This window comes from Hakea prostrata, chromosome 7, assembly GCF_041222555.1.
Source record: "Hakea prostrata isolate BN-2017 chromosome 7, UWA_Hpros_2, whole genome shotgun sequence".
NCBI lineage: Eukaryota > Viridiplantae > Streptophyta > Magnoliopsida > Proteales > Proteaceae > Hakea > Hakea prostrata.
This window is the reverse complement of record NC_142606.1, coordinates 9,657,447-9,683,748: the sequence shown is the minus strand read 5'-3', so window position 1 is coordinate 9,683,748 and position 26,302 is coordinate 9,657,447. Positions and strand designations below refer to the sequence as shown.

General features: G+C 37.0%; 3 protein-coding genes across 7 annotated transcripts; 2 read left to right on the top strand and 1 right to left on the bottom strand.

The window, feature by feature from the left end:
- Positions 1 to 2,076: 2,076 nt before the first annotated feature.
- Positions 2,077 to 9,532, top strand: LOC149009583 (RNA polymerase Rpb7 N-terminal domain-containing protein). Its single transcript, XM_089163977.1, has 7 exons — positions 2,077 to 2,451; positions 2,551 to 2,646; positions 6,022 to 6,109; positions 7,901 to 7,985; positions 8,121 to 8,184; positions 8,278 to 8,367; positions 8,786 to 9,532. Exons 1-7 carry the CDS (start codon positions 2,341 to 2,343, stop codon positions 8,831 to 8,833), a joined length of 582 nt encoding a protein of 193 aa, XP_089020103.1. The 5' UTR covers positions 2,077 to 2,340; the 3' UTR covers positions 8,834 to 9,532.
- A 1,958-nt stretch (positions 9,533 to 11,490) lies between these two features.
- Positions 11,491 to 17,027, bottom strand: LOC149009582 (sucrose-phosphatase 2-like). Of its 3 annotated transcripts, none has more exons than XM_089162179.1 (10): positions 16,699 to 17,027; positions 16,571 to 16,616; positions 16,260 to 16,345; positions 15,866 to 16,165; positions 15,572 to 15,673; positions 15,205 to 15,399; positions 14,804 to 15,097; positions 14,113 to 14,299; positions 11,835 to 11,881; positions 11,491 to 11,721 (listed from the first exon to the last, which is right to left on the bottom strand). In XM_089162179.1, the coding sequence occupies exons 3-10, from the start codon at positions 16,317 to 16,319 to the stop codon at positions 11,629 to 11,631; spliced, it is 1,278 nt and encodes a 425-aa protein (XP_089018305.1). In that variant the 5' UTR covers positions 16,320 to 16,345; positions 16,571 to 16,616; positions 16,699 to 17,027; the 3' UTR covers positions 11,491 to 11,628. The 3 variants fall into 3 exon arrangements, with proteins under 3 accessions (XP_089018305.1, XP_089018306.1, XP_089018304.1); XM_089162180.1 differs by having other exon boundaries at positions 16,571 to 16,610; positions 16,712 to 17,027; XM_089162178.1 differs by having other exon boundaries at positions 16,571 to 17,026.
- A 1,558-nt stretch (positions 17,028 to 18,585) lies between these two features.
- Positions 18,586 to 26,197, top strand: LOC149009581 (protein FAR1-RELATED SEQUENCE 1-like). Of its 3 annotated transcripts, none has more exons than XM_089161347.1 (3): positions 18,586 to 18,698; positions 19,206 to 19,831; positions 25,487 to 26,197. In XM_089161347.1, exons 1-3 carry the CDS (start codon positions 18,608 to 18,610, stop codon positions 25,688 to 25,690), a joined length of 921 nt encoding a protein of 306 aa, XP_089017473.1. In that variant the 5' UTR covers positions 18,586 to 18,607; the 3' UTR covers positions 25,691 to 26,197. The 3 variants fall into 3 exon arrangements, with proteins under 3 accessions (XP_089017473.1, XP_089017472.1, XP_089017474.1); XM_089161346.1 differs by having other exon boundaries at positions 18,586 to 18,743; XM_089161348.1 differs by having other exon boundaries at positions 18,586 to 18,864.
- Positions 26,198 to 26,302: the final 105 nt, after the last annotated feature.

Here is a 26,302-nt window from a genome sequence, read left to right as displayed (position 1 = left end):
GCTTAAAAAAATCCCATGGTTAATATATGGAAACTCACATTAGAAACTACATCTAGTGAATTTCTAAAATTTCTCTAAACTTTCAAATTCTTCACCGTAAACATGTTGAAGGGAGAAGATTCACCGTGAACTCTCAAACTCCATTTTAGACATACTGAAACAAGGTCATTCTCCTAAGAACATGAAGGTTCAAACACTGTAGAATTTACAGCATTGAACATGTATAAAATGGATGATTTGAAGAAAGAGGGGGAAAGAGACTCTAGAAAGAAAGAGGCACCGTGAAAATCTTTTTACATGTGTGAAGAAAGGTGAGAGAAATTTGGGAAGAAATTGTAGGGGAAGATAAGTTTATTCCTAATATGGGTTTTATAGACCATTGAATTTTTTTAAACTATATGTCACAATCCTAAAGGTTAATTGCAAGGAATTGTAGGATTAGGAATTGTAGAGGATGTGAACCCTCATTATTTCTAAATATGACAGTACTTAGTCTTGCTCTCCAATATTGGAGACTTAAGTTAGTAAAGAGTCCAAATCCTCTCCGCCTAGCTAGTCCAAACACCCATACATCACACTCGCAGCCTTGTCATTGTCAAGGCTAGGCAGTGTAAGTCCCAAATTCATGTGAATGTGAATATATGATTATATTGGCAGTTTGGGTCGAGAGGATCCAAATTTCTTAAGCTATGCATATCTTTTCTTGCCAAATTTCTTAAGATTATCTTCAGTATGCCCTTTGTTCTATGGAAAATCAATTTTCCGTAAAGGGGCACTTAAGACCTTTGTTGTAAAACATAGTTGTGTCATCGCAATCAACTTTCTCATGGCAACTCCTAAACTAGTTCTAAATTCTAATATGATGATAATATTGTTTCCAGTACAAACAGAAATAAGGAGAAGATGGAGCCTAATTGGTAGTTGAATGTAATAAGGTCTTAAGATAAGACCTTAGCAGGTTAAAAAAAATCTCAATTACATGAACCCTCACCCCCTAGGCAGCTCTATTAAAGATCATACTTGGGATTGCCAGTAGTCTATTTTCCACAAATTCTTTCATATGGTCATTTTAAGTTTGATTCTAGATCTACAAAAGTTTTAGGGTTCATATGAATTCTGTTAAGCACATACTTGAATTTTGAACAAACAAGGAATATCATCAATCAAGAATCCACTTTCTAGAAAATTTGTTTAGTCATGAGTTCTATTGGTCGTTTCGGGTCCGATTGCTGGACTAACTTGCCACTGGGTTAAGCCACACAGAATCAACCAGATGAACAATGAAACTTGATGGAACCCACCACCCCCTAATAGATGGTGCCACATTGGCCCTTAAGATGGACTACATATTTTCAACTTTCCAATTTCAAAGAGGCCTTTTCAATCTCCCATCCTTATACAGGGCTATACTCATGCATCTCCATCAGATCAGTCACATTAGAGTAAAATATGGAGCATCAATACACTTCCCAAGATGAAGGACTTTCTTTGGAGAGCAACTCATGAAGCACACTCTCTCTTAACAAAGTTTTATTTGATAGAAATATTTTGAACACACATTCTTATTTACTTTGTTTGTCAATGATGAAACTGTTAGTCATGTTCTTTTCTATTGTGACAATACAAAACATTGCTGGAGGGTTTCACTTTCACCCCAAAGAGTGGATGTAGATGAATTTGATGGTATGTCTAATAGAGACTGGATGAGTTTTAGCCGAGTTGTTTTCTTTTTAGATTTGTAAGCTTGCAGTTTTAGGCCTCAATGGCTGGCCTAATCAATGAATCTCTTTTATTGTTTGTATTTCTCTAGATTATTTCAATATTTTCTTAGGTTTTCTGTATATCATATTTTTCTCATTTTTAAAAAAATGAGAAAATGTCTCTTGATGCAATTTATCATATAAAAGGATTATAAAACTCGTATTTTATTCAAATGTAACGCGAATTACATGCTATTAATACTTTAAGGGTATTTCGGTAAATTAAGGGCATTTTTGTCAAGCGGGAAAAAAGTGTAAAAGGACGATCGATCGAACTGCATTTGCTTCAAATATTTCTTTTTTTGTTCGAAACTTCTTCTTCCCGAACGAACCTCCAACCCTAGTCGCCCAGTCCCCGCGAAAGTAATCCCTCTTCATCTTCTCCGTCTCTGGTGACCAATTCCACCCGCCACCGGTGACGAAGTCGACTCGCCGAACTTTGTTGCAGCGGTTCATCTGTTCTCCTCCACTCCTTGGTGTATGAGTGTTCACATGTGTGGTTATGTTACTTTGTGGTGGGTGATATCCTTTCTAATCTCGATTTGGAGTTCGAGATTATTGTTTTAAAGAAGGGGCTAATATGTTCTACCTCAGCTCAATTGAGCATACCTTGCGTTTGCCTCCTCATCTTCTAAATCTTCCGCTTGAAGAAGCAATTAAGGGAGAGCTTGAGAAACTCTTCTTGGATAAGGTTTGTGACTTGTCATTCTTTTCTGTATCTTATTATTTCCGTATTTTCACAGTTTATCTTGTTCAAAAGTTAAACTCTTCACCGAATTGTTTGATGAAGGTTATATCAAACTTGGGACTCTGCATCTCAGTTTATGACTTGCAAAGTATTGATGGAGGGTTCATCTTTGCCGGAGACGGTGCTTCAACATACACGGTATTTATATATTTTGGCAGAAAAGGAGTTGCAGTTCTCCCTGTTTGTTGTTTTCATTCTCTATAATATAATGTAGTTGAAAATAGTGCATGTTGACTAGGTTGGTTTTTAGGTCTTGCAAGGATTATGCCGTTAATGTTCCTTTCAGTGCTTCATCCATGTACCGTGTTGCAATTTTTTAAATATGGCATTTCACTGTCTAGTCCATTGTTAGAATTGAAAGCCATACTTAATGGCAATCTGTGCTTATATTTTCGGCAAAAGTGAAAACTATTGGGTCTCAAAATAAACTGGTAGGTAGTGGGACGATTCCTTGGTCTACTACTAGTAATGGACTTCTACGTAGTCTTTTTGTGGCCACTTTGTGTTAATATTTTAAAATGAAACGAACTATTGTAGTGAATCAGTTAATTATTCGACCCAAAAAAAAAAAGTTAATTTTGATGGGGAAGTTAAGAATTTCGTTTGGTACTTACTAGTAATCAAACCATAAACATTGACAAGGATTAGATGGTAGATTTTTGTCACTAACCGCTTAAGTTGTTCTTGAATATAGAACTCCAAAATTTAAAAAAATATTATGGTATTCTTAAGAAATATGTGTCATTTCTATAATAACTTACATAAGGTATATGCTTTTCAATGTTTTAGCTGTTAATGTCTAGTTTTTGTCTTACAGTTTTAAAAGGATAATAACTGAACATTAATTCTTTTGCAGTTCTTGGTGGATACATAAATTGCAATGAGGGGTGTTGTGATACAGTTGTGGTAGAATAATAGTTTACTCTTAACATGGAGGTAGCTTTTCCTTTAGAAATCGCATAGTGCATTTGGTGTAGTTGATTGACAAGGCCTATGTCTAACTTCATTTCTTCTACTTTATGGTGCAACTTGGTCCCCCAAAACCTGAGCCTGGTCAAGGTCTGCCCATAATTTTTCAGGCTTGGATTAATGTAAGACTGTAAACCCAAGGGTAACAAGTCCCAGTATGCTATTCAAGCTCCAAATAACTCCAGTAGGGAACCCCAGGTTTAGGTCTAATAAAGTTTAGAAATAAAAGGTAATGGATTTGAAGTAATCCAGCCAATGAAACAGGCCTGGATTGTGATTGAGTGTAGGTGCAAACAGCTGTAGAAAGCACTCCAAATTTCAATCAATTTTGAACAAGGGTGTTCAGTTATGATCTTCACAAGCTGCAGCAACAGGACTAAATCACTGGAGCAGCAACAATATACAATTGGCAGGTAACAGCCATAGCAGCCTTTGGGATCAACTGAGGATGGATTCTGATCTTCAGTTTGAGACCTTAATGCATTGTTGCAGACACAAAGAGTAACATCAGCAAGGAAAAGATAAAGAGCAGGGGACAAGAACATGGCCTGCAAATTTGATTTCTCCAAAGTCTAACCTTCTGTTGCAACTAAAGGGCTTTATTTATAGCTTGGCTGAAGCTTTACAATCAGTAGAAATGTAGTAGACTGAGAATAGAAACTAATTACTTAATAAGTAATGACAGTAGAATCTTGTGGAAAATATAAGTTAACTTAAATTAGAAAATACTAGGCTTTATACACATGCATAAATAACTAATATAGAAACTTAACTAATGTTGTAATGTGAGGAATTGCTCCTCTAAAAGTAAGTTATTCACAAGACCCCAATAGGGTATTTATAGTTACAACCTAGTTAAGTCCTATACTAAGTAGCAAAATGAAATATAGAAATAAAACTCTAGACTTATGAGGAAACATAATCCTATTCTAATTAGGAAACCTCAGTCCATGTTTTCAACAATTAAACTTCTAAATCTCCCAAGAATAAAGTCTTCATGCAATTCTGATCTTAGGCCCCACAAATCCTATATGAATATTCCCACTATGCCACATGATGGGCAGTGACGTTGTTCTCGTGAACAGTGACATGAACAATCTTCTGACCTCCTGTCTTCATGTTTTGTCTTGTCGCAAGAGTCCAACTTGACTTGTCAAAATAGTGGAGCAATGGGACCTTCCAGTTGAACCTGCTGGCTGGATTGTAGCTGGCCTCCAATGCTGGTTTAAATTGGTCCTAGTTGGTTCATTCCATGGCTAGTTCCAATCTGTCCCGGTTCTATGTCATGGGTTGTGATCCCGCTCTCCCCCAGTGAGCTGGGCGATATTGTGGGATCAAGTACAGCTTCGTCCAACCTAATGCTTGCCGAACTGCATGTGCAATGATTTGATGAGTGTCAAAACTAGGCAGGATAGAGTGATCATATCAGAGTGGATTTAGCTGTAGCTCTAATGCATGATAAGCAAAGTGAAAGTAGTTTAAGGTGGGATGGCCATGTTCATCAAAAGCCTTCGGATGCACCAGTATGAAGGAGTGATTTCGTTCAAATTGAAGAAACTAAAAGAGCTAGGGATGACCTAAATTGACGTGGGAAAATTGGTAAGTTGAGGCATGCATAGCTTAGGCTTTATATCAGTTATGGCCTTGAATAGAGCTGATTGGAGGTTAACCATCCATGTTTGTCGACCCCAATTAGCTGGGATAAGGCAGAAGAGTTGTTGAGTAGTTGTACATGTATGCATAATGTGCATGTGATGTGTTTTATATATATATATATATTTTTTTTTTGGGGGGGGGGGGGGGGAGGATGTAAATATCTACCACTGGTTAATTACAGCTAGAAGAGATTCAACTTAATTTGATAGAGACATGATACATTAAGGACAATTTTAGATATTTTAATGACAGCTGCTCAAGAGATGATGGGAGAAATAAAAGATTAGGCATTAGCTAGTATTGATTAATGTAAATATGCCGCTAAAGTAGCAACCTCTACATCTTCTCATATGGTTACCTGCTTCATCATAGTTGGCAAGGCATCATCTAAGTGTCCAAGGCAATAGCATGCCATGTTGACACTGAGCAAGTTTTCCTTTGATCTGTGTTTTATGTTGTTTTTCATGTGAATATGTTATTATGCTTATATTGCATCCTATACTTTATTTATCATATGTTGCGTCTCTCACATTAGGTCACTTATTAGTATTTTCATATATTCATATCATATTGCATTGATAAGGCTTCTATGTTGCATATAAGATATTATATACTGCATGCTTACTATGTTGATATGCTAGTTGAGTGTCTCGTGTCTTAGGTGTCTCTCCAACACCAAGGGTCTATAACAACCGTCGCATACTAATAGAAGTAGTCAGTTTAACCTTGACTAGTTGTATTCTTTGTTTGCTGTTTTTTACGTAATTGTTGAAGGATTAGCCTTCTTTTGTAAACTTTTTCCTTTCATTGTCCAAAAGGGAAGATTTGACGACCTATGAGTTCATTTTTGTTTGTATATGCAATTGATTTCTCCTACTATTCTTGCAGGTGGTGTTTAGATTGGTCATGTTTCGTCCATTTGTGGGAGAGATAGTGGTGGCAAAGCTCAAGTCATTTGATGCTAATGGCTTACAGCGTATGTCGTCCAAATCATTCTTTAGTTATTTGATAAATGGTTGTATATTACTTTTAAGTGTCTTCATGTTGCAACTACCTGAATATATGTATGCCTATAACAGTATGTTAACAGGGCTGAGTGTTATATCTCTTCTATTTATTTTTGTGTTGAATTGATACGAGCCTGTACCATGCAAGTTTCTTTCAAAATTTTAATATGTTTAGATAACATACAATCATATATGTCTAATACATACTCAGCTTTGCTTTGTGGGTCTTTATGCTTATTGTAATTGATTTAAATTGGTTTACTATTCACTACCATAACTGTAAACATATCCTTGTAAAATTCTACCGAACCTGATGAAGTTGCTATGTGGAAAAATGCTACTGCTGCTGCTGTTACTACCAAATGGATCATTTTTATGTAGGTTTGAAATTTAAACAAATGAACTAGGTTCTTTGAAAGTAAAGGAGTTCAAGAAGAGAAATTTCACATATCTGAACACAAAGCCAGAAACTGAGAGGGAGCAAAGTGATGTGAGCAATTAAATGGGAAATTCTGGACAAAAGGACATATAGAAAAATAGTCATAATAGATCCGTTGACTACAACTGATAGTTGTCAGGAAGCACCACACAGATGTTGAATGACAAATCATAGTTGGGTGTGGTATGAGGAATTCCTGACTTATCAACAACTTCAAGCACCAGGATCTTCCTTCAGCTGGAGTGAAGATCATATGTACAAACAACTTGTGTAGGATGGTAAGATCCCTGATAGCGGGTTCTCAATCTTAGTTTCCAGGAGATTTTTGCCAGTCCTGAGACCAATCTTGCATTTGAAACTTGGTGCTTTCTCCAGGCTGCCCTAGAAGTTGTTTTTTGTGCTGATTTTTGTTGTGCTGCTTGTTTTTGACATTTTTAACCTAATCCATACATTAGTTTAACATAAACGACTCTTAGAATGGTGCTTGTGGTTTTTACCCATGTTTGATGGTGTATACTGATATGGTATTGAACCAGAATTATCCCTTAATGCCAAAAAATAGGTAGAAGATCAAATTCTGGAAGGATATAAAGTCAACCCCAGTTCAAGAGCAAAAATTGAATTTTCAGTAGTATGTGAAAATTTGAGCTTTATAATCCCAGGGGTTTTCGTCAAATCTTAAAATTCTTTGTGTCAAAATACAGTAAAACATTTGAAAAGCTGAAGGAGAGGTAAATAATCCTTCTTTTTTTTTTTTATAATTTATTTAAAATTTTCTTGGTTGTCTGAAAAAAACAATTTCATTTAGAGCAGTTTTGCTTGCTTCAGGAACACTAAATAAGATTTGACTGGTAAATCTTCTAATAAATCAGATTTAAGCAATACTAGAACAACTTTTTGCAACCTAGTTCTCATAAATCCACGTTGTAAAGGGTCAGTTTCCTTTTTTCGATCTATGCCAGGAGATTGATTTTGTAAGTGGTTTTTGATGTGAAGGATGATTTTGTATTTGAGCAGAGTATACAATGTTTCGTATCTTTTCAAAGATTAAAAAAAGAAAAATGCTGTCATAGGTTTGAACTTTCTCCAGAAAACAAAATTCAGACTTATATCAGGTTTTTTGTTTATTGATTTATATATATATATACAAATATTGTTTTGGAAGGGGGGGGGGTTTGTTAGTGATATGGGTACCAAAGAGAGAACCTATTGTTAGTTAATCTGCACAATTTGATTCCAAGTAATTGGCTTTTGTCACTTATACTGAACTTGTTTATGTCTTTATGTGCTACCTGTAATAAAAGTGGTTCTTCTGTTACAGTTTCCTTGGGCTTTTTTGATGACATTTATGTTCCTGTCCACCTTCTGCCTAACCCATCTAGTCTTCAGCCTGACCCAGAGAATGGGTAAGAGCCTTTCCTCTGTTAATTTCTCTTATGGTACTCCACTTGGGCCTTAATTAAAAAGAAAGCATGTTATTTTGTCGTAGTTGATGTGCTTGTATCAATCTATTTGCTCATTTTTTCTTGAGCTCTCCACAGGAATGAACTTAGATGGGTATGGGAATTCCAAGAAGAAAAATTCCCTATAGATGGAAGGGATGAGGTAGAAATTATTTCGTTTGGAGATTATTTGAATATGCTTTAAAAACTAGTATACCATATCAAAACACAGTTAACTTTTGCAATAAAATTGCAGATTCGGTTCCGTGTTCATAGTATTCGTTATCCTTCAATTCCACTTGAGCAAGAAAAAAATGCAAAGCCATTTGCTCCTATGGTGATCACTGTAAGCTTCAGAAACCTTTTTCTCTTTCTCTCTTTAGTTCAATAAATAAATAATATGGTTGTTAGTACTGCGAGGTTTTTAATTATCTGGAATTAAGTGAAATAACCATTGTGGTTCCATATGTTGGATTAATAATTTCTCCATTTTGGATTATCTAGGAATTACGGTTTCTTCTCTGTTGTAGCTTTAGAAAAGTGGATTGATGCCCCATGCTGTTATATGATGTTAAAACTAAGATAAAGCAGTAAAACTATCTTCCATGGCCTGGTGAGGTGCAGTGATGGGTCGAAAGCTGCCCCTTTTAAGCCTGTCTTTTCGTGATGGGCATTGTGTTTATGTTTTTTCAGAAGGGGCACTGTTTGAATAGTGTCTGTTAACGTCAATGTGCTTTCTAACCATTTATTGAATTTGATAACAGGGATTACTGGATTATGATGGTTTGGGTCCTGTTTCTTGGTGGGTGTAAAATTTTGTAGCTGAACTGTTGTCATGCAAAGCAAGTCGCAACAACTAAAGTAGCTTCTTTTCTGTTTTCTGGTGAGATCAATATTGTTACTATATTGATAGTCGTTATCTTTTCTTCTTGAAACCCCCCCCCCTCTCTCTCTCTCTCTCTCTCTCTCTCTCTCTGTGTCTCTCTGTGTGTCTCTCTCTGTATAATATTAAATAGGTATATGAATATGATAGTATTTTGTTGGAAAATGAAAATTTGAATATTTGGTGTTTGAGTTTCTGTTTCTCGTTTCTCCTTTCGCATTCAACTGTGGTTACACTCAGATGAAAGGTGATTTTTGACTTTTGAGCCACTGAAAAAACCATCACTCAAGATACACGAAGATGGTGCTCATACTTTTAGCCCAAGAAAAACAAAAAAAAAAGGTCCTCATACAACTATTGAGTTAGGTTATGCTATCAGAATTTGGAAAAACTGAGTCCCTGTTTGGTTAAAGAGAAATATGTGGTCCGATGGTCTGGTAAATTGACCCAGCGGAAGGTCCAGTTGAGGCAAGAATGGTAGAGTAAATTTATGGTTGCAGCTAACCCGACCTTGTTTCACTGCGCAGGAAGGTTTAGGGCAGGTTGGGGTGTGGGATCTCTGTTGGTTTTGATTGTCTTGGTAGTGATTGAGATTGGGTGGATGTGAGGAGAATAGAGAGGGCAGGTCTTACCTCGCTCACCTATACCGTTGGATGGAATTGTTTGGTAAGGCCAGCAAGATATCTGAGTGGAGTGATATCCTAATGTAATGAAACATATTCAGTGCGACAAATTGCATGTTATGGTTGTGGTGCATTTATCTTATTGTAGATCCAGAACTGTCTCTCATTTTTCTGAAATTGTTGAAGAATATCACCTTATTGGCGGTAATTTATTCCCTTGACTGGAATTAGCTTCTCGACGATGCTACTTAAGCAGAACGTAATTGAAGGCATATTCTTTCACTTCTTCGGGCTGTTGATCCCAGCGTGATGAAAACTCTTTAAGTATCCAGTAATCAGAGACGGTGATATTTGTTGTTCTCATCTATAAAAATACTTTCAGGTTCCCGGTGTTGCTGGTTTCCATCTTTTTCTCTTTCATTCTTCTGCTGATCATGTGAAGCACGATGTCATGGGTCACAAATATTATTGGGAATTGTATTCTCCCATTTGAAATGATGAGCACAACCTGGGGACTGTCTCGTGTACGAGGTTTTCACCACTAGTTTCTCGAGGTACAGAGTCTAGAGTCTTGCCCTTGCATTTTACCGCTACGTCAGCACGGAGATTATTTACAGATTCAAACCTTGACCACTTGATCATAATGGAGTTTCCTCAGTGCTACTTCAAGCCTGTGGTCTGTATACACTGCAATTAGTTTCCTTCTCCAAAGAGCCTTTATTGCATGGTGCTAAATAGCTAAATCTTCAGTTCCACTATTCTCGTTCATGAAAATTGGAAAAAATGGAAAGATTATTTCTCTCAACCGGACGTGCAGAGAGTAATAGAACAAAATGCGTGATTTCACAGGCTGTTATTGCGTTTCTTGGCTTCATTCTTCACTGGTATGACCTTGAATCCGTTCTTATTTCATTTAGTGCTTTTGCCACTAAACTAGGGAGTAGTGTTCCTATCAATGGAACTTAGCCAAAAGCCTGAGAGCAAATTGTAACCCCAACTTACTCGAAGCAGTGAAGTGTTTCTCTAGCTATGCTGGCAGCTACTAGGAATGTGAGCTACTAGGAATGTGAGCGTCATTTTCCCCCCTGCAATTTTACATACTAGGGATTGGGGTTTAACATAATATATGGCGAGGCTTTGCCATTGGCACTGAGAGGATTCGAACTCTAATCTTTTACTTGGGGATGTTGGTTTCTTTTTTTATCAACTGAGCCCCCGTATTAAGGTTGCAGGATCAGGCTCCAAATGAGGTTACACCCCTTTGTTATCCCCTTTGTTTTCGGTCGATTAATGAGACTATCCTTTTTAACAGGCTAATATGAAGATTGCCGGAGATCTCTACAAGCAACAACTGAGTTCTTTCAAGATGTATACGGACTAAAATTACAGATCAGTTATGCTAAGAATGGATACCTTTCACCAAGGAGAATGCTGTCGGACGCTTCGTGTCAAGCAGATGACTAGTTATACCGAGTATTTGGCATTAAATCTGGTCATCTCCAAAGGGAAATAAAAAAGGGTCTCAAATCACTCCTTCAGAGGCTGACTAGAAGAATTGCTTACTGGAAAGCCCAACGCCTATAACCGGCATGGAGAACAGGTGCTGGCTAATCAATTTATTAACATATGGCAGCATACATTACGTTGCACCTGTAACCCTAGGTTTGCATATTCAAAGATCACGTTAGTGGCAATGATCTTAGTGAGCAAGAGATCAACAAACACACACAAATCAGCTTCCCGCCATTCAATTGTGTCATATAACAAGGTAGTCTACTTAAGATAGGAAGCCGGAAGCAGAGCAACTATTCATTGGAGTGTGTGAGTGTGTGTGTGTGAGAGAGAGAGAGATTGTTGAGCAGGGTGAGCATTCAATGATTTTACAGGCATTCCTGTCAATTTTCTAAGATTTGATGGTTGCATGGGTCCTCAAAAGCATATAAGCAAGGAAACTTCTAAATTCTTCTATTAAAAATTATTAACAGCCCTTGAGTATAGCTGAGAAATGAGACTGAAAATTGTTAACTAAATATTACATGCATGACCAAATGGAAATTGAGGATTTTTAATTAAAAAGCTTGAAAGACTAACAGAAGCACATCTAGAAAATCCATCCAGTTTGATCTTTTAAACCTGATCCATCTGACCACGTCTGATGCACATGCACCCAAGCAGGGCCTTTTGAGGTAATACCCTGTATACACCACCAATGAATCAGTCCACACTAAAAATAAAAGTAAGTTTCTAGGTTTATGAGAACCAGAGAAGGGCTTAATATACAAAGGCAGTCCCCTATTAAAATCTTACCTCCGTACTTAACAAAACTGTGTTCAGACAACCTTGCCGTTTATCATCTACAGCCAATTAAGCACAGCTTAAGTCAGAAGGGGCCCAAACAAGCAATCTTAACCAGTACAGGTATGTCCAAAATTAACTGCTACACCAAAATGTTGGCAGAAGATAAAAAGGCTCATAAGGCTGTTCACGACACATACTAGCTAGATGAATAGCAATAACTCCATCACGAAATTAGTTACTTGGGTTCAGCAGTAAAAGTTCCTTTAACACACATAATAGCAAAACTAAACGGCATCTACCGAAAGCTGGAAAGAACAAGGGATTTAACGGTTGGTTTGTGATGACACCATGACCAAGTTAAATCCCCTCTTGTAATCTTTCCCAGTGGAAAATAAGAATGCTTCACAGCGAACATGATCCTTCTGAATAGCAACTAGCCTTCCTACTAGACAGCCAGACAAATTTAAGGGAGCACAAGAATCATTATTGCCATATCTCTTCTTTGATGGTGACGGTCTAGTAAGTCTACCATGGCAAAAGCCTAATGTTCAAGAATTACTGGAACACTTCCGTGAATCTAGATATAAACCGTTTACAAATCTTATAATCTTACATCTTAGTTTATTCTAGTCTTCCTGCAAGCAGATTTTCTCCTGCATCCATTTAAATGCAAACCATAGGGACAAATGCCAATCGATATCCTAGGTCTTCCATCAATAAATGCAGAATGAATCCATGAAATGTAACATGTCATACAAAAAATTAGTGATGGAATTCGAATTTGAAGTAAAATGCCAGTCCATTGTTCATCTTATCCCATCATACTGAAGTCTGCACCATGCAGGTCAAGAATCCTTCAGAATATTTGAATAGATCACATTCATTCTTCCCATTTGTTTATTGGATCATTATTGTTATCACATGTTTCTATGATATTACGAAGTGCTTCATGCCACAAACAGTTCATTTGAAACCAACCTTCATTTAGCCATTTTGCCAAGGAATACCACAAAATCTGACCTTAAATCTTAAACCTTGAGAATAATGACAATGTAAATATCATGGAATATAAAGCTATAAACTGAATCTAATGAATCCCATTGTGCAGATGGTTGGCTGAGATGAACCCCTCAGTAAACCATGTAGCTGAAGTCACAAAGAGAAGGGGAATAGAGATTGCCAGAATTCTTAAATTGAAAGAGAGAATGGAAAATGCCATTCAGTTCTAGAAAGATGGAAATGAGAGATCACAGGCTGTAATTGTTGAGAGTGATGGAGGAGAAATAGGCTGTAACTGTTGAGAGAGATGGAGGAGAGATAGGCTGTAACTCTTGAGAGAGATGGAGGATAGATAGGCTGTAACTCTTGAGAGAGATGGAGGATAGATAGGCTGTAATTGTTGAAAGACATGGAGGAGAGATATTGCTGCCCAAAGTCGTCAATGTGAAAGAAAATAATCGGGTAGAGTTCTAAGAGGAGAAAGTGAAGTTACCCTCTGTTATATGTTAGTAATGGGAAATAGGGAACCGAAATATCCTTCCACTTAAAGTTCTAACATATATGTAAGAGCCATTTGAAACAGCTTGCAAATGTAGAACAAAGGCCTTTGCATCCATTGCTAATAAGAAGTGATATAGTGCAGCTTGGAGGAATTAAAAGGGTTTGATAAAAAGTCTCCTTGAGAGAGGTACTGAATACAGACATGCTGCAGCTCTACAGTGATGGGATGTTAAGAACAAAATGCGGCTTGGTTGGGTCCAGTGTTCAGTCCGAACATGACCCAAGGTTCAAAGATAACTTAAGACTTATCCAAATCATGGACTAGAGTTACGAGTTTTTCTTTATTTTATTCAGTATTTTGTTGCATCGTGAAAATTCCTCCAATCACAGTCGAGGAAATAAGGTCAGTTTTAAAGTCAGTTTAAGATTCATTTGGTCCTTCTTTCATTTAATATTAAGAATTTTTTTCAATTAGGTACTCCCAAATGCAGCCATTGGCTGCAAATAGCTATCAGCTTATTTTTCTTTTATTTAGAGCAGGAAAGGCTGAACAGCCTCTATATGCTTTGTTTAAATATAAACAGAAAAGGTTGAAGCTTTGCATTCTTTGGGTTTCACACCTTTCCTTGGTGGATTCAGGTGGCTCAGTGAATTCTGAGTATTCTTCCATGCTATGAATTCTACAAGGAGGTTCTAGTGGATTGTGGTTGACTCACTTTATTAAATGCTTAATATATGATGAGACAGATAAAGATAAAAGCCACCACATTAGCAAGTTAGTACTCACCAAATAGTTCCCACTTATAAAACTTAACAAGCCATACGTCAGCAGCAATTTGTGTACATGAAACTCTATCGATCCATATCCGGAATTGCTTTCCTTGTTTGTCTCCATAACAACTTCCCATTGCATCCAAGCAGCCAGGCAGAGAGCACTCAGCTCCAGAAGGATGGACGAGGATTCCAGCTGGATACTGGATGGAGAGAAAAAAGAAAAATTAAAGTTAGTTACTATTTTATGAAACCCCCATCCCCCCCCCCCCCCCACCAAAAAAGGGGGGGGGGGAATAAAAGGTGGAGTACTCATTATGAAATCAGGGTGTTGAAATGGATTATAGGGCTCACAGCTCATCCATTAGATAATAATGCTTAAACTTAAGCTAATTTGTTTGACCAAATTTTATAAATTCCAAAACACCAATACTCAAAACATGAACATGATGATTTCAAGAAACAATCAGCTTCAAATGACTGATTTATGCTATCTCTGTTGCTCCCTGTTTTTCTCTTTTTGTAGTACAGTAAAATTGTAATTCAAACAGTTAATATTAGTGATTGATTGTGGGACACCCTTGAATTGATACTTTGATAGACAGGGAATATTTAAAACAACCAATCAAACAGTGAAACAAATTCAATGAATCAATTAATCAAATAGAATGCAATATGTATCGGGAAAGAGTCAATACTAAACATACACAGACTGCTTTCAAGTTCTGCAAGAAGTGCTGTGAATTCTCAACTTCTCCACGCCGCCATCTCTCATAGCACAAGTAGAACTTAACCACTTCATGACCAGGTTGGAAATTAGCTGCTGCATTGCACACTGGGAAATCTGAAACATCTCTCGGAGATGCACCAGGACCAAGCTTAAAATGGCCAATGGCTTCTATGATCCCTGCTGCACACCTTTCAGTAGCATGAATTATATGAGGGTTGTTCTTAGCATTTGAAGCATGCCACTGTAATAGTTCCTCCATGGCATTTGCAACCTGCATATAGCACAGGAATGTGACATAACAAGGACATAACAGTGCCAAAGTCAGAGAAAGAACAGTTAGTATATTTATGGGATTCTTATGGAGAAAAGGCCACCAACCATGACACCGTGTACATCTGTGATGGTAAAAAGCTCAGCATCATTACCAGAGTCACCACACGCAAGTGTGTTTTTTGGTGGCTTGCCTTCAGCCTTGAACTTCTTAAGTAAATATGCAAGAGCTAGTCCTTTGCCTGCACCTTGTGGTAATATATCGAGATCCATCCCACCACTGTAAATTATTTTTACGTCTAACTGGCCCAAAGAAAGCAACAGGAGAAAAAAATTGAAATGCACACCATTAGAAGCAGCTCCAAATGGTAAGGCATTAAATTTCTGACGTAGAAAATATTCAGATCAGTTCTAGAAGGCAGGACTGTTTGCTGTTGAATATCTATTAACACAGATTACAACTAGTCATTCTTACCCCACGTTTCTCCAGCCTCTCTGGAAGAACCTTCATCACCTCCCCGGCCTTATCCTTCTCTACATAGAAACTGACCTTGTGTGGTCTCTGCTCTGTGTCAGACTGACTCATAAACAACTCAAATCAGATTCTTGATAGATACAGAAAATGTTCCATACTTGGTCACCAAAAGAAGCAAAGTTATAATTTATTTGTAGGGACAATCAATATAGCCCAAAATATTATCAGGCCGAAAATTTATCAAAAAAAAGAAAAAGAATCATTAGGCCAGAAGCTTGTTGATGGGAATAATACCTGAAATTTGAGTTGGGGAAATTTGGATGTTTCCTCTACAACAATGTTTCTATCCCATTTCTGGTTCAAAAATTCCTCCCAACCATCATCTGGTACCATTGAATCGCCATAAGTTATCTCAGTTCCAACTGACATTATTGTTATATCTGGCGTCAACAAGGGCTTCTCCTTCCTCAATTGTTTATAAAGTGTAGGAGACCTCCCAGTCGAGAAAACTAGCAGAGAATCATGACGGTAATAAGCTTCCCACAAGGCATTAAAGCGAAGCAGTGAGAGGTTCTCTGGATCATGATGATCCACCTGCAAATAAAAACAACAAAACAGTAAAATATTAATCACTGAGGAACCAGTACATTGCATCATGCAATTATAACTGCCAGAAAAGAAAACCAACCATTGTATTGTCAAGATCAGAGACTATCATGAGTCGTGGGGAACCATCCAACCGATCCATAGGTGCTCAATCGGCACACTCTAAACCTAAAAATGAGAACCATATCCATCAAAATTTTCATAAAATTTAACACAAGAATAACAGTCAACACTAGAGAGCAGGAAGTCTAAAATAAAATGATATCAGAAGCTCGAATTTCCGGCAAGTTTACTAGAAAGAAGTTGAGTCGTAGATCATGCAGAAATCAGAGACAAATTGCAATCAAAACTGCAGAATATGCAAGAATTCGAAAAAAGCATTTCGACTATTACAAGATAGTTGAGATCAAACGAGCCGATTTCCCCGAATCACCTGCAAGTCCACTAGAACCCCGTCAAATTTAAGGTTGAAAAAGCAATCCAAACTGATGGAAAAAAGAAGAAAAGATTTAGAACTGCAACTGCAACTGAAACCTGAATCGAAGGAGGATTGAAAATCTAGGTTTGAGTAAAACTCAGGGTCGATAGAAACAGCTGTAAGAGAGAAGGGATTTGCTTTACCAATAAAAAAATTGTAGAGAAGGGATTTGCAGACAGGAGACTGCGAATTGGATCCACGCTCGTGGCGTTTTCTTATTGCAAAGTGAGAGGTGTTCGTTAACGAGCGTTGCTAGCCTGACACGTCTCTGTAACGAACTTCCAGTGGCATATCCAATGTCTCGATGCCCAGTAAGAGAAGTGGGCTTCCAAGGATTGGGGCCCACTGAAATATTTGGGCTGGAATAGTTCTGGCATATGCTGTGTTAGGAAAACGAAAATCCGATAACTTTTGTGCAAAAAAGCTAAGTAGTAGAATTTGATACCCTTCAATGGTAGGGTGGGTTGGTTGGTAAAAAAAAAAATTAAGGTGGTGGGTTTAAACCACCAAAAATAATTTGATACCCTTCCATGGTGACCCAAGGGTTGAACGCTTCGGTTGAGTTACACAACAAACCAATAAGGCTGAATTCAATTATGCTTGACGATATATTATGTGATATCTTTATCTCAATGTATAACAAATCGTTTGTTCCAAAAAAAAAATTTGATACCGTGCATCACATATTACTTAAATACTAAGAAATTATAAATTTAGTTTCTATCCGTTTTGGAATGCTGAGTACTTTCATTAATGTATGTATTAACTATAAGTAGTTCTTAGTATTTTTAGAAACAAATTCACTTTTATAAGCATTTGATAAAATTTGTTTATAAAAGTAGAAACAATATCAATAAGCATTTGATTGTAACAACCGAAAATAAAGAAGATGAAGAATATAAACCTCTTTCGCAATGATATGGGCTAGAGATGGAGAAAAAGATGAAAAACCAAATGTTCCCTATTGTTAGGATTGAAGAACCAATGAATGGAAGAAGGAAAAAAAAAAATATTACAATGTAAGATGGTTTTTAGAAAGATTCTTATGTTTAGGATACCAAAATCACATGAATATCCTTCTTTTTCTAGTGATGCCAACATTTGTTTTAAAAATAGACACTGGCATATTGTTGTTGTCTCAAAAGTATTTCTCAAACCTTGCAGGTTGTTTAGCTGGCAAAAGACCATTGTCTCATACATAAAGTTACAAATTTGAATTTTCTCGACAATAAAGCCTAGCTTTTTATTTAAATTATATGTAAAACTACTTCTTGAACTGCGAAGTTGATCCACTATTTCAGATCATGGGTCAGATTGTCAGAATGAAGCTTGATTCAATATGTTGAGTAAAGCTTCAGTATATACCAATAGATACCAATTTAACGGTAAAATGCTTATCAAGTTCACTAGAACTGCATTTATTTGCTGAAATAAAGGTCAAAATTATTGAAAAAAAAAACTTTTGTTACTTTACTTTAAATTCTAAAAGTGTACATTGTTTGGTTGTTTGGGATGGAAAAGTTTATTGTGAAGTGGCAACCCAATTTTTCCATCCCAAGGCCTAAGCCTTTTCAAAATCCTACAAAATATGTAAAATTTTGTGAAAAAATAAAATATAAGATGTACAATTAATATTTTTCCACATGCTTTTTTTTTCTTTCTTCCTTTTCCTCACCCCCATTATACACATGGTGACATGGCTCACTTATATATATTTTTTCCACCCAGCTTTGCAAACAAACGCAGCAAAGTTGAAGACTGAAGAGTCACCCAATAATAAAAGCAACGCGAGGCCTGAAAGAATGTTACATTATTTTCTTACATTTCTCTCACAAACTCTCTCTCTCCACCAAACCCTATACGGAGATCCACTTTCTCTCGGTTTCACTCGATTGTCTCTCTCTTAAGAGTAAGTTTCGTCATTGCTCCTTTTACTGTGTGCATAGCTTTAGATGAATAAAAGCCAACTGCGCAATATTTTCTTGCGTGCAATTCTTCGTTTTGTTCGAACTTTTGTGGAAACAATGCCGAAATCAAGCGGAGGTGCATGTTTGGAGATTCCAACGAGGATCCGCACAGTCTCTTGTCGTAGTTTCCATCTGTAGAATTCGCTGAAATAAATAGATTTCTTATCCCCCCAAGTTTTGTAGTACATATTTATTTGCTCTAAAGTTGTAGACGAATGCTTTTAAGAGAAGTAGAAATCATAGTATGAGCCTTTATCTTTTGTGGGTTTCTTTCCCCGCCTTGATGAGAATTGTTTTTTGAAATGTTACTGTTTTTCTGTTATCAAGTACATATCGTGTCTGAGAACTGGAGTTTGCTTGTAGTACATGCATAGAAGTTCTAGTGTTATTTTCAGGCATTGCCTTCGTCACTCTCCCTATTTGTTAGCCCTTACTGCTTCTGCTTTTCTGGGCTTTTCCCTTCTCTGTTATTTTATTGATTTTTTTGCGGGGTTTTGGAGATAGGGGTTTTATTAGTTTGTTTTAATTGAGAGATTGTTGGAACGTTTTAGCTATATGATATCTCCTGATTTTACTTTGGCAGTGGAAAATGCCTCTCTTGCTGCTGCTGCTGCTGATGAAATGGGAAAGTATGCTATTCCTAGTAGAGAAATAGTGGTAAGTTATCAGCTACTGGAACCTCATGCTGGTGAGGTTTTGGAGCAACCTGAAGGAATGCGGATTGATGAAATGGAAAGGTTTGTTATTCCTAATAGAGAAATAGTAGAAAGTTCTCATAAAGTGGAGCCTCATGTGGATGAAGATGGAGGAATTTTGGAGCAACATGAAAGAATGGAGTTAAGTACTTACAGTGGAGATGATGGTCTAGAACCGTATGAGGGTATGCAGTTTGAATCAGAAGTTGCTGCCAAGGCTTTCTATGATGAATATGCTCACCGTATTGGTTTTATCACTCGTGTTGGCTCATACAGCCGTTCAAAGGTTGATCGTACCATCATAGGACGGCGGTTTGTTTGTAACAGAGAGGGTTTTAGTAAGGGGAATGTCAAGAAGCCGGAGGCAGTCACCAGGGAAGGTTGCAAAGCAATGATCAATGTGAGGAGAGAAAAAAATGGGAAATGGATTGTTTCAAAGCATGAAAAGGTCCATAATCACCCCCTGATTGTTTCTTCCAAGGTTCGGCGTGGTTATCTTCTGAATCGGTCAATGGTGAGTTCCTCTTATCTTTTTGGTCAATGGTTATAATTATTTACATTTTTTTGCTGGAAGCTAAGTTCACTCTGCTGCGCTAACCTCATGATGGTGCTTTTCTCTCACCTTTTGGTTGATTTTTTTAAATGGAAACTGATAAATTTATGTTAGAAGGTGCCTGATTCATTGTTTTTTTTAGGCTTTATTTTTTTTCACAACTTAATTCTATTAGATGAAGGATCAACAGTAAACCAAGAACAGTTGTAATTACAAAATAAGAAGTTAGAGAAGTTATGAAATGGATGATCTATATTATAGTATGATATTGGTGTTAAGGGATAAAACCTATCAAGGGGGTTACATCCACATTTTCAGTACTCCTACAGACTACAGAGGCTGCTGAGTTAAGGTTCTCATAATGCCACAGCAGAAATATACAAAATTATCACCATGATTATTGCAATGAGCAATTTTTCTTTGGAGTGGAATAAAGGTGCTAGATGAGCAACTTCATGTGTAAATGACTTGTGTTCTTATATCGGACCTCTTTTTTTTTTTTTGGGGTGGGTGGGGGGGTAGTAGTGCAGTTCGCGCAATAGGGAAGCAACATATCCGTTGTTGATAGTTCTCGCTGATCTATATCCTTTTCTTTGGTGTCGATTCTCCCGTTAGGGTTTGCTCACTTAACTCTCACTGTATCTGCTTGGTTGGATCGGACCATAATACTTTGATTGGCTTTTGCTCGCTTCCAATTCACCTGCAAAGTCTCGGGACCTCCGTTAGATTCAAGCCAATCGGAATGATCAGCGAGCTGCCTCTGACAGTCAAGGTAGGCTAGAGAGTAGAGAACAAGGAAAAACTCTGGCTTCCAATATTGTAGAGAGTGAAAGAGAAAAGAAAAATGGGAGTGATAAGCTATGTCATAGTGTTGTACCTCTTTCTTCCATACTTAACTGTCCATACATCTTCGAGCACGTGTTGTCTGGTTATGCCGGCCCATCACTGACTTATACCGTTGGATGTTTCTGATTGGTTCAATGGCTCAGATTGCGCTTATGGGCTCCTTATGGTCTAGATGTTGATTCGCTGAGTGTACCGGGCTGAACTGGCAGTTGGGCATTTTATCCGTAACACTCTTCAATTTCAGTGCAATCCAAGTTATGTGGGTGCGCTGCCTTGGACCAACTCAAGCCCACCTGTGCGTACCCAGAAGAAAATGAACTGGGTCCTTAGCTAGTAGGATATTAGGAACTGATTTATTTTGGGGATTAACTTGCAATCTTTTATTTTAACAGCTTAAATAGGAGATTGGAACTAGGATTTAGTTTCCAGATATATACTAAAATTTCTCTTACAAAACATCATCTCCTGCTTTATTACCTCCTTGTGAATTGGCCTTGAAGCCCACAAGATCTGGAGAATATTCTCCCATTGTCACTGATCATGTTACTGTTGCATGAAGAGTTACCAATGGTAATTCCTTTCACCAACATCTTCAATCTTGATCACAAGCAATGTTGTTCTCTCCAAAAAAATAAGTAAACATTTAGCTGTGAATTTCCCCAAATAGGTCAGTTAGGCCAAAAGTGAGTCAAGATAGGCTGGTTCCACAAATTTAATTAAATCCAGGGTATGGGCTAAAAGAAAACCATGAGATTGGAGTTCCATCTCAAGCCATGCTGGATCAATTACCATGGTCTTTAGATGTGTTATTCACATTCCCTATATTGAATGGCTGTTGTTTATAGGTTATTGGGCTGATGTGAAGATCAACTTATTATTTCTGGTACCTGGTTACTGCTTTGATGATCTTGCTTTCTCCCCATCCTTCCATTCGATTAAGACCAGTTTTTGGGGTTTGGAAGATGAGTATTAGAAAACCCTAGATAGACCTAGTACTGCTGTCGTTTGGCTGATCAGACTTGTAGATTATAAGATTAATATTAATGATCAATCCACTAGTTTTAGTAAAGCCTCTAAATTCTGTTGATAGGATTCTGATTTCTAAAGTGGTGTTAAATTGATTCTACTGGACCAAGAATTCGAACAACTGTTTACTGAGGTACCATGACAGAAAGAGCAGGCTTTAAATTTTGACATGTTTTCTTACCCTTCCATTTTAGAGTTATGATATTCATATTGATATCAAAACTCTACAATAGATTGACATTTTGCAACATAGGATCTTTAACAGGTAAGAGATTAGGATTGATAGATGTTATGAGGAAAAGAAGAATTAATATAGTTTGCATTCTAGAGACTAGATGGAAGGGTAAAAAAGCTAAAGAGTTGGATGATTTTAAACTCTGGTATACTAGAGATAAAACTAATAAAAATGGGGTATGTATAATAGTGGATAAAGATTTTAAGAATGATGCGGTGGATGTTAAAAGAGTGGGTGATAGGATTATTGATATCAAGCTTGTAATGGAGAAATAGATTGTAAATATAATTTGTGCTTATGCACCTCAAGTAGTACTGGATAAAAGTCTACAATTAGAATTTTGGAAAAATATTGATGGATTAATGCAAGGAATTTGTCAAGGAGAAAAGATTGTCATAGAAGATGATCTAAATGGACATATTGGAAAAGATCAAAGTGAGCTTTGAGAGTATACATGGAGGATATGGTTTTGGAGAGAGGAATGAAGAAGGGATTTCAATTTTAGATTTTGTTGTTGCTTTTGATCCATCTATTGTAAATACTTACTTAAAAAAGGGGATGAACATTTAATTACCTTCAAAAGTGGACATCATAGAAGCCAAATAGATTTCTTTCTAACTAGAAGGACTGATAGATTGTTGTGCAAGGATTGCAAGGTGATACCAGGGGGAAACTTAACTGCACAACATAGACTTGTTGTCTTGGGTAGGTGTCTAACCCTAAAAACTCATAAAAGACTCAAGGTTAATTATCCCAGGATAAGATGGTGGAACTTGAAAGGAGTGCTTGAAATCCTTTGCTAAATGAAGTAGTCAAACAAGGAAAGTGGGATTTCTGACTTTGTGTATCAAGAAGGTGGCTAAAGATGTCTTACGTGAATCAAAAGGAAAACTCAATTTTTATAGAGAGACTTGGTGGTGGGATAGTGAGGTTCAAAGTGCCATTAGGAATAAGAAAGCTAATTTTAAGACATGGCAAAGAACTAAAGATGTTGAGGATCTTCAAAGGTACAGGTTGGCTAGAAATGAAGCTAAGAAAATTGTAGGAAAAGTAAGGGAGCAGAAGTATGAAGAGTTATACAATAAGTTGGGCACGAAGAAAGGGGCAAAATCTATTTATAAGATAAGCTAAAATAAGGGATAAAAAGAGTAGAGATCTTGACCATGTTAGATGTATTAAAAATGGAAAGGGTAAAGTACTAGTATATGATGAGGACATTAAGAAAAGATGGAAAATCTATTTCTCTAGTCTACTAAACGAGCATGCTTTAAGTACCTCTGATTTGGATGATTACACCATTCACCAAGGCACCAATTTTCAAACATATATGCAGAGAATTTCGATGCCTAAAGTAAAAGAAGCACTAATGAGGATGAAACTAGGCAAGACACAAAGTCCTGATGAAATCCCAATAGAAGTATGGAAGAGCTTAGGAACCCGTGGGCAAGTTTGGTTGACTTTTTTGTTTAATAAGATTATGAGCATAGGAAAAATGCTAGATGAAAGGAGGAAAAGCATTGTAGTTCCAATTTATAAAAATCAAGGAGATATTCAAAGCTGTAATAATGTTAGGGGCATTAAATTGATGAGCCATACTATGAAATTATGGGAAAGAGTAATTGAAACCCGTTTGAGACACTTAACCACAATTACGGAGAACCAGTTTGGATTTATGTTTGAAAGATCTACAACAGAGCTATTTACCTAATTAGGAGACTTATGGAAAGGTATAGAGAGTGTAGGAAAAACCTTCATATGGTATTTATAGACCTAGAAAAAGCTTATGATAGAGTTCCTAGAGCATTAATTTGGCAAGTATTATAGAAAAGAAGTGTTGCAAGTAAATATGTAGACATAATTAAGGATATGTATGATGGTTCAGTGACAAATGTAAGAATAGTGAGGGGACAAAGTAATGAATTTCCAATTATAGTTGGGCTACATCAATGATCAACTTTAAGCCCATATTTATTTGTACTTGTAATTGATGAATTAACAAAGACATTCAAGACAATGTCCCTTGGTGTATGCTTTTTGCTGATGATATTGTATTGATAGATGAGACTTAAGTGGGGATTGATACCTAGTTAGAATCATGGAGAGAAGTTTTTGAATCAAGAGGCTTTAAATTAAGTAGAACGAAGACAGAGTATTTAGTTTGTAACTTTAGTCATGATCGGGCAGACGATGAGGTGGTGAAACTTAACGATAAGGAGATTCCTTAGAGTGATTCTTTTAGGTACCTAGGTTCAATCATAAATAAAAGAGGTGATATTGAGGATGGTGTTTCCCAAATATTAAGTTTGGGTGGATGAAGTGGAGAGGTGCGTCTGGGGTCTTCTGTGATCAACGTATTCCATTAAAGCTTAAAGGAAAATTCTATAGGACCATCGTTTGACCATTTATGATGTACGGTGCAGAGTCTTGGGCTGTCAAAAAGATCATATAGATAAACTTAGTGTAGCAGAAATGAGGATGCTAAGGTATATGAGTGGCAAAGGAAGGATAAGGAATGATCATGTTAGAGTTAATTTGGGAGTTGCTCCCATAAGTGATAAGCTACTGGAAAGTTGTTGAGATGGCACGGCCATGTTCAACGGAAACCTATAAATGCCCCTGTACAGAGAGTGATATAATCCATATTGAAGAAACTAGAAGAGCTAGGGGTAGACCTAGGATAACCTTAAGAGAAGTGGTGAGAAAGGATATGCATAGCTTAGGCCTTGTATCTAGCATGGCCTCAAACAGAACTGATTGGAAGGCAAGATCCATGTAGCTGACGCCATTTAATTAGGACAAGGCTTATTGTTGTTGTTATATTCATATTGATATGAAAATAATAGTTAAACTCCATCATAATTTGCCACATCAGCAATGAACTCGGACCATCCTAATTGTCAAATGCCACACAAAGCATATCTCATTGAATCCAACGATTCAAGAAGTTAATAATAATGACATGGTTTCTCATTGCAATGGACTGGCATTTTCACTTTTTAACCATTTAGTCCTTGTTCCTCACTGATATTTAGCTGGGTCAGATGGTTGTGGGGTTAATGATATAAGATCCATCCACATTCATTCTGACCTGTCACATGGCAAGAAAGACAACTTTTATCTCCAAAACAGGTTCACAGTTCATTACACATAGATTTTGCCTATTCTGTTCTTTTCGCATTGTTGCTGTGGGAGAGGACTGCACTGTCATGTTTGAAAGTTAACTTTTGGGTCCATATATCTTTTGAAGCCATGGATTGAATATTTGAATCTGTTTGTTTTCTCTTTCCTTTCTATGAAACATCATTAAATTTTATGATGGAGCCATTCAGATATTGACATTGTAACCCTCTATTAAAATAGTAGTCTTGGTCTCTGTCTTAATTCCTCTTGATGCAAATCTGTCATCTAAATTCATCTTCTTGATGCTCTGCTTTACCGAACAAAAGTTAAATACACTCGGAACAATCATTTTATACTAATTCCAGTGCATGCTTTTGGTTGTTTTACAGGAAGATACAAAGAAAATTCGAGATCTATCAAACAAGCTGCATCGTGCAAATAAGCAATGTGCAGTGTATAAGGAATATCTAAACTTGATCTTGGGGGAAATTGAGCAGCACACAGACTACATCTCTGACAAGGTTCGGGACATAGTCGATGTTATTAATAAACTTGAGTCTCATGACCAGGAAGAATCACACTATAGTCAATAAACCCTAGAATACATATTTGCAGGGTTTTTTTGTTTTTTTGGGTAGATTAGTGCCATCATTGTACAGCTCCACTCAGTGAACATGAAATAGTTTCTTGTCTGTCAATCACTTTTAGTTCCCTGTGCCTTAGTTATGGCACAGAAACCTTGTATTGATTCAAAATCCTGATTAGCATGATGATCCTGATCAATCCAATTTGTTAGAACGGTTCTTGATCTTAATAACTGGACAAGCCCCGTCTACCAGTCGTCGGCATCTTGGTCTGGGAGATGTCACTACAACCGAGAGGCACAGCTTAAGAGGAAGATCAGCTTGTGAATCTTGAACCAACTGGTTGCTTGGTAGATACCATCACTTCTACTACTATTGGCAATCTAGGAACAAGATTGATATTGTAAAACTCAATGTGAAAGCTGTAGAGTCTAAACCAAATCTATATCATAATGGGTCGGGATTGTTTCAGGTTCCAAGTGTTCGCTACAAAATGTCGTTGCTCTGAATCTTGCTGAGGTGTTGCTTTAAACCAAATCTATATCATAATGGGTCGGGATCACACCACCTATGATAAGTCTGGCGGTATTGGCATGCTATATTTAAGCTCACCAAAGCAGT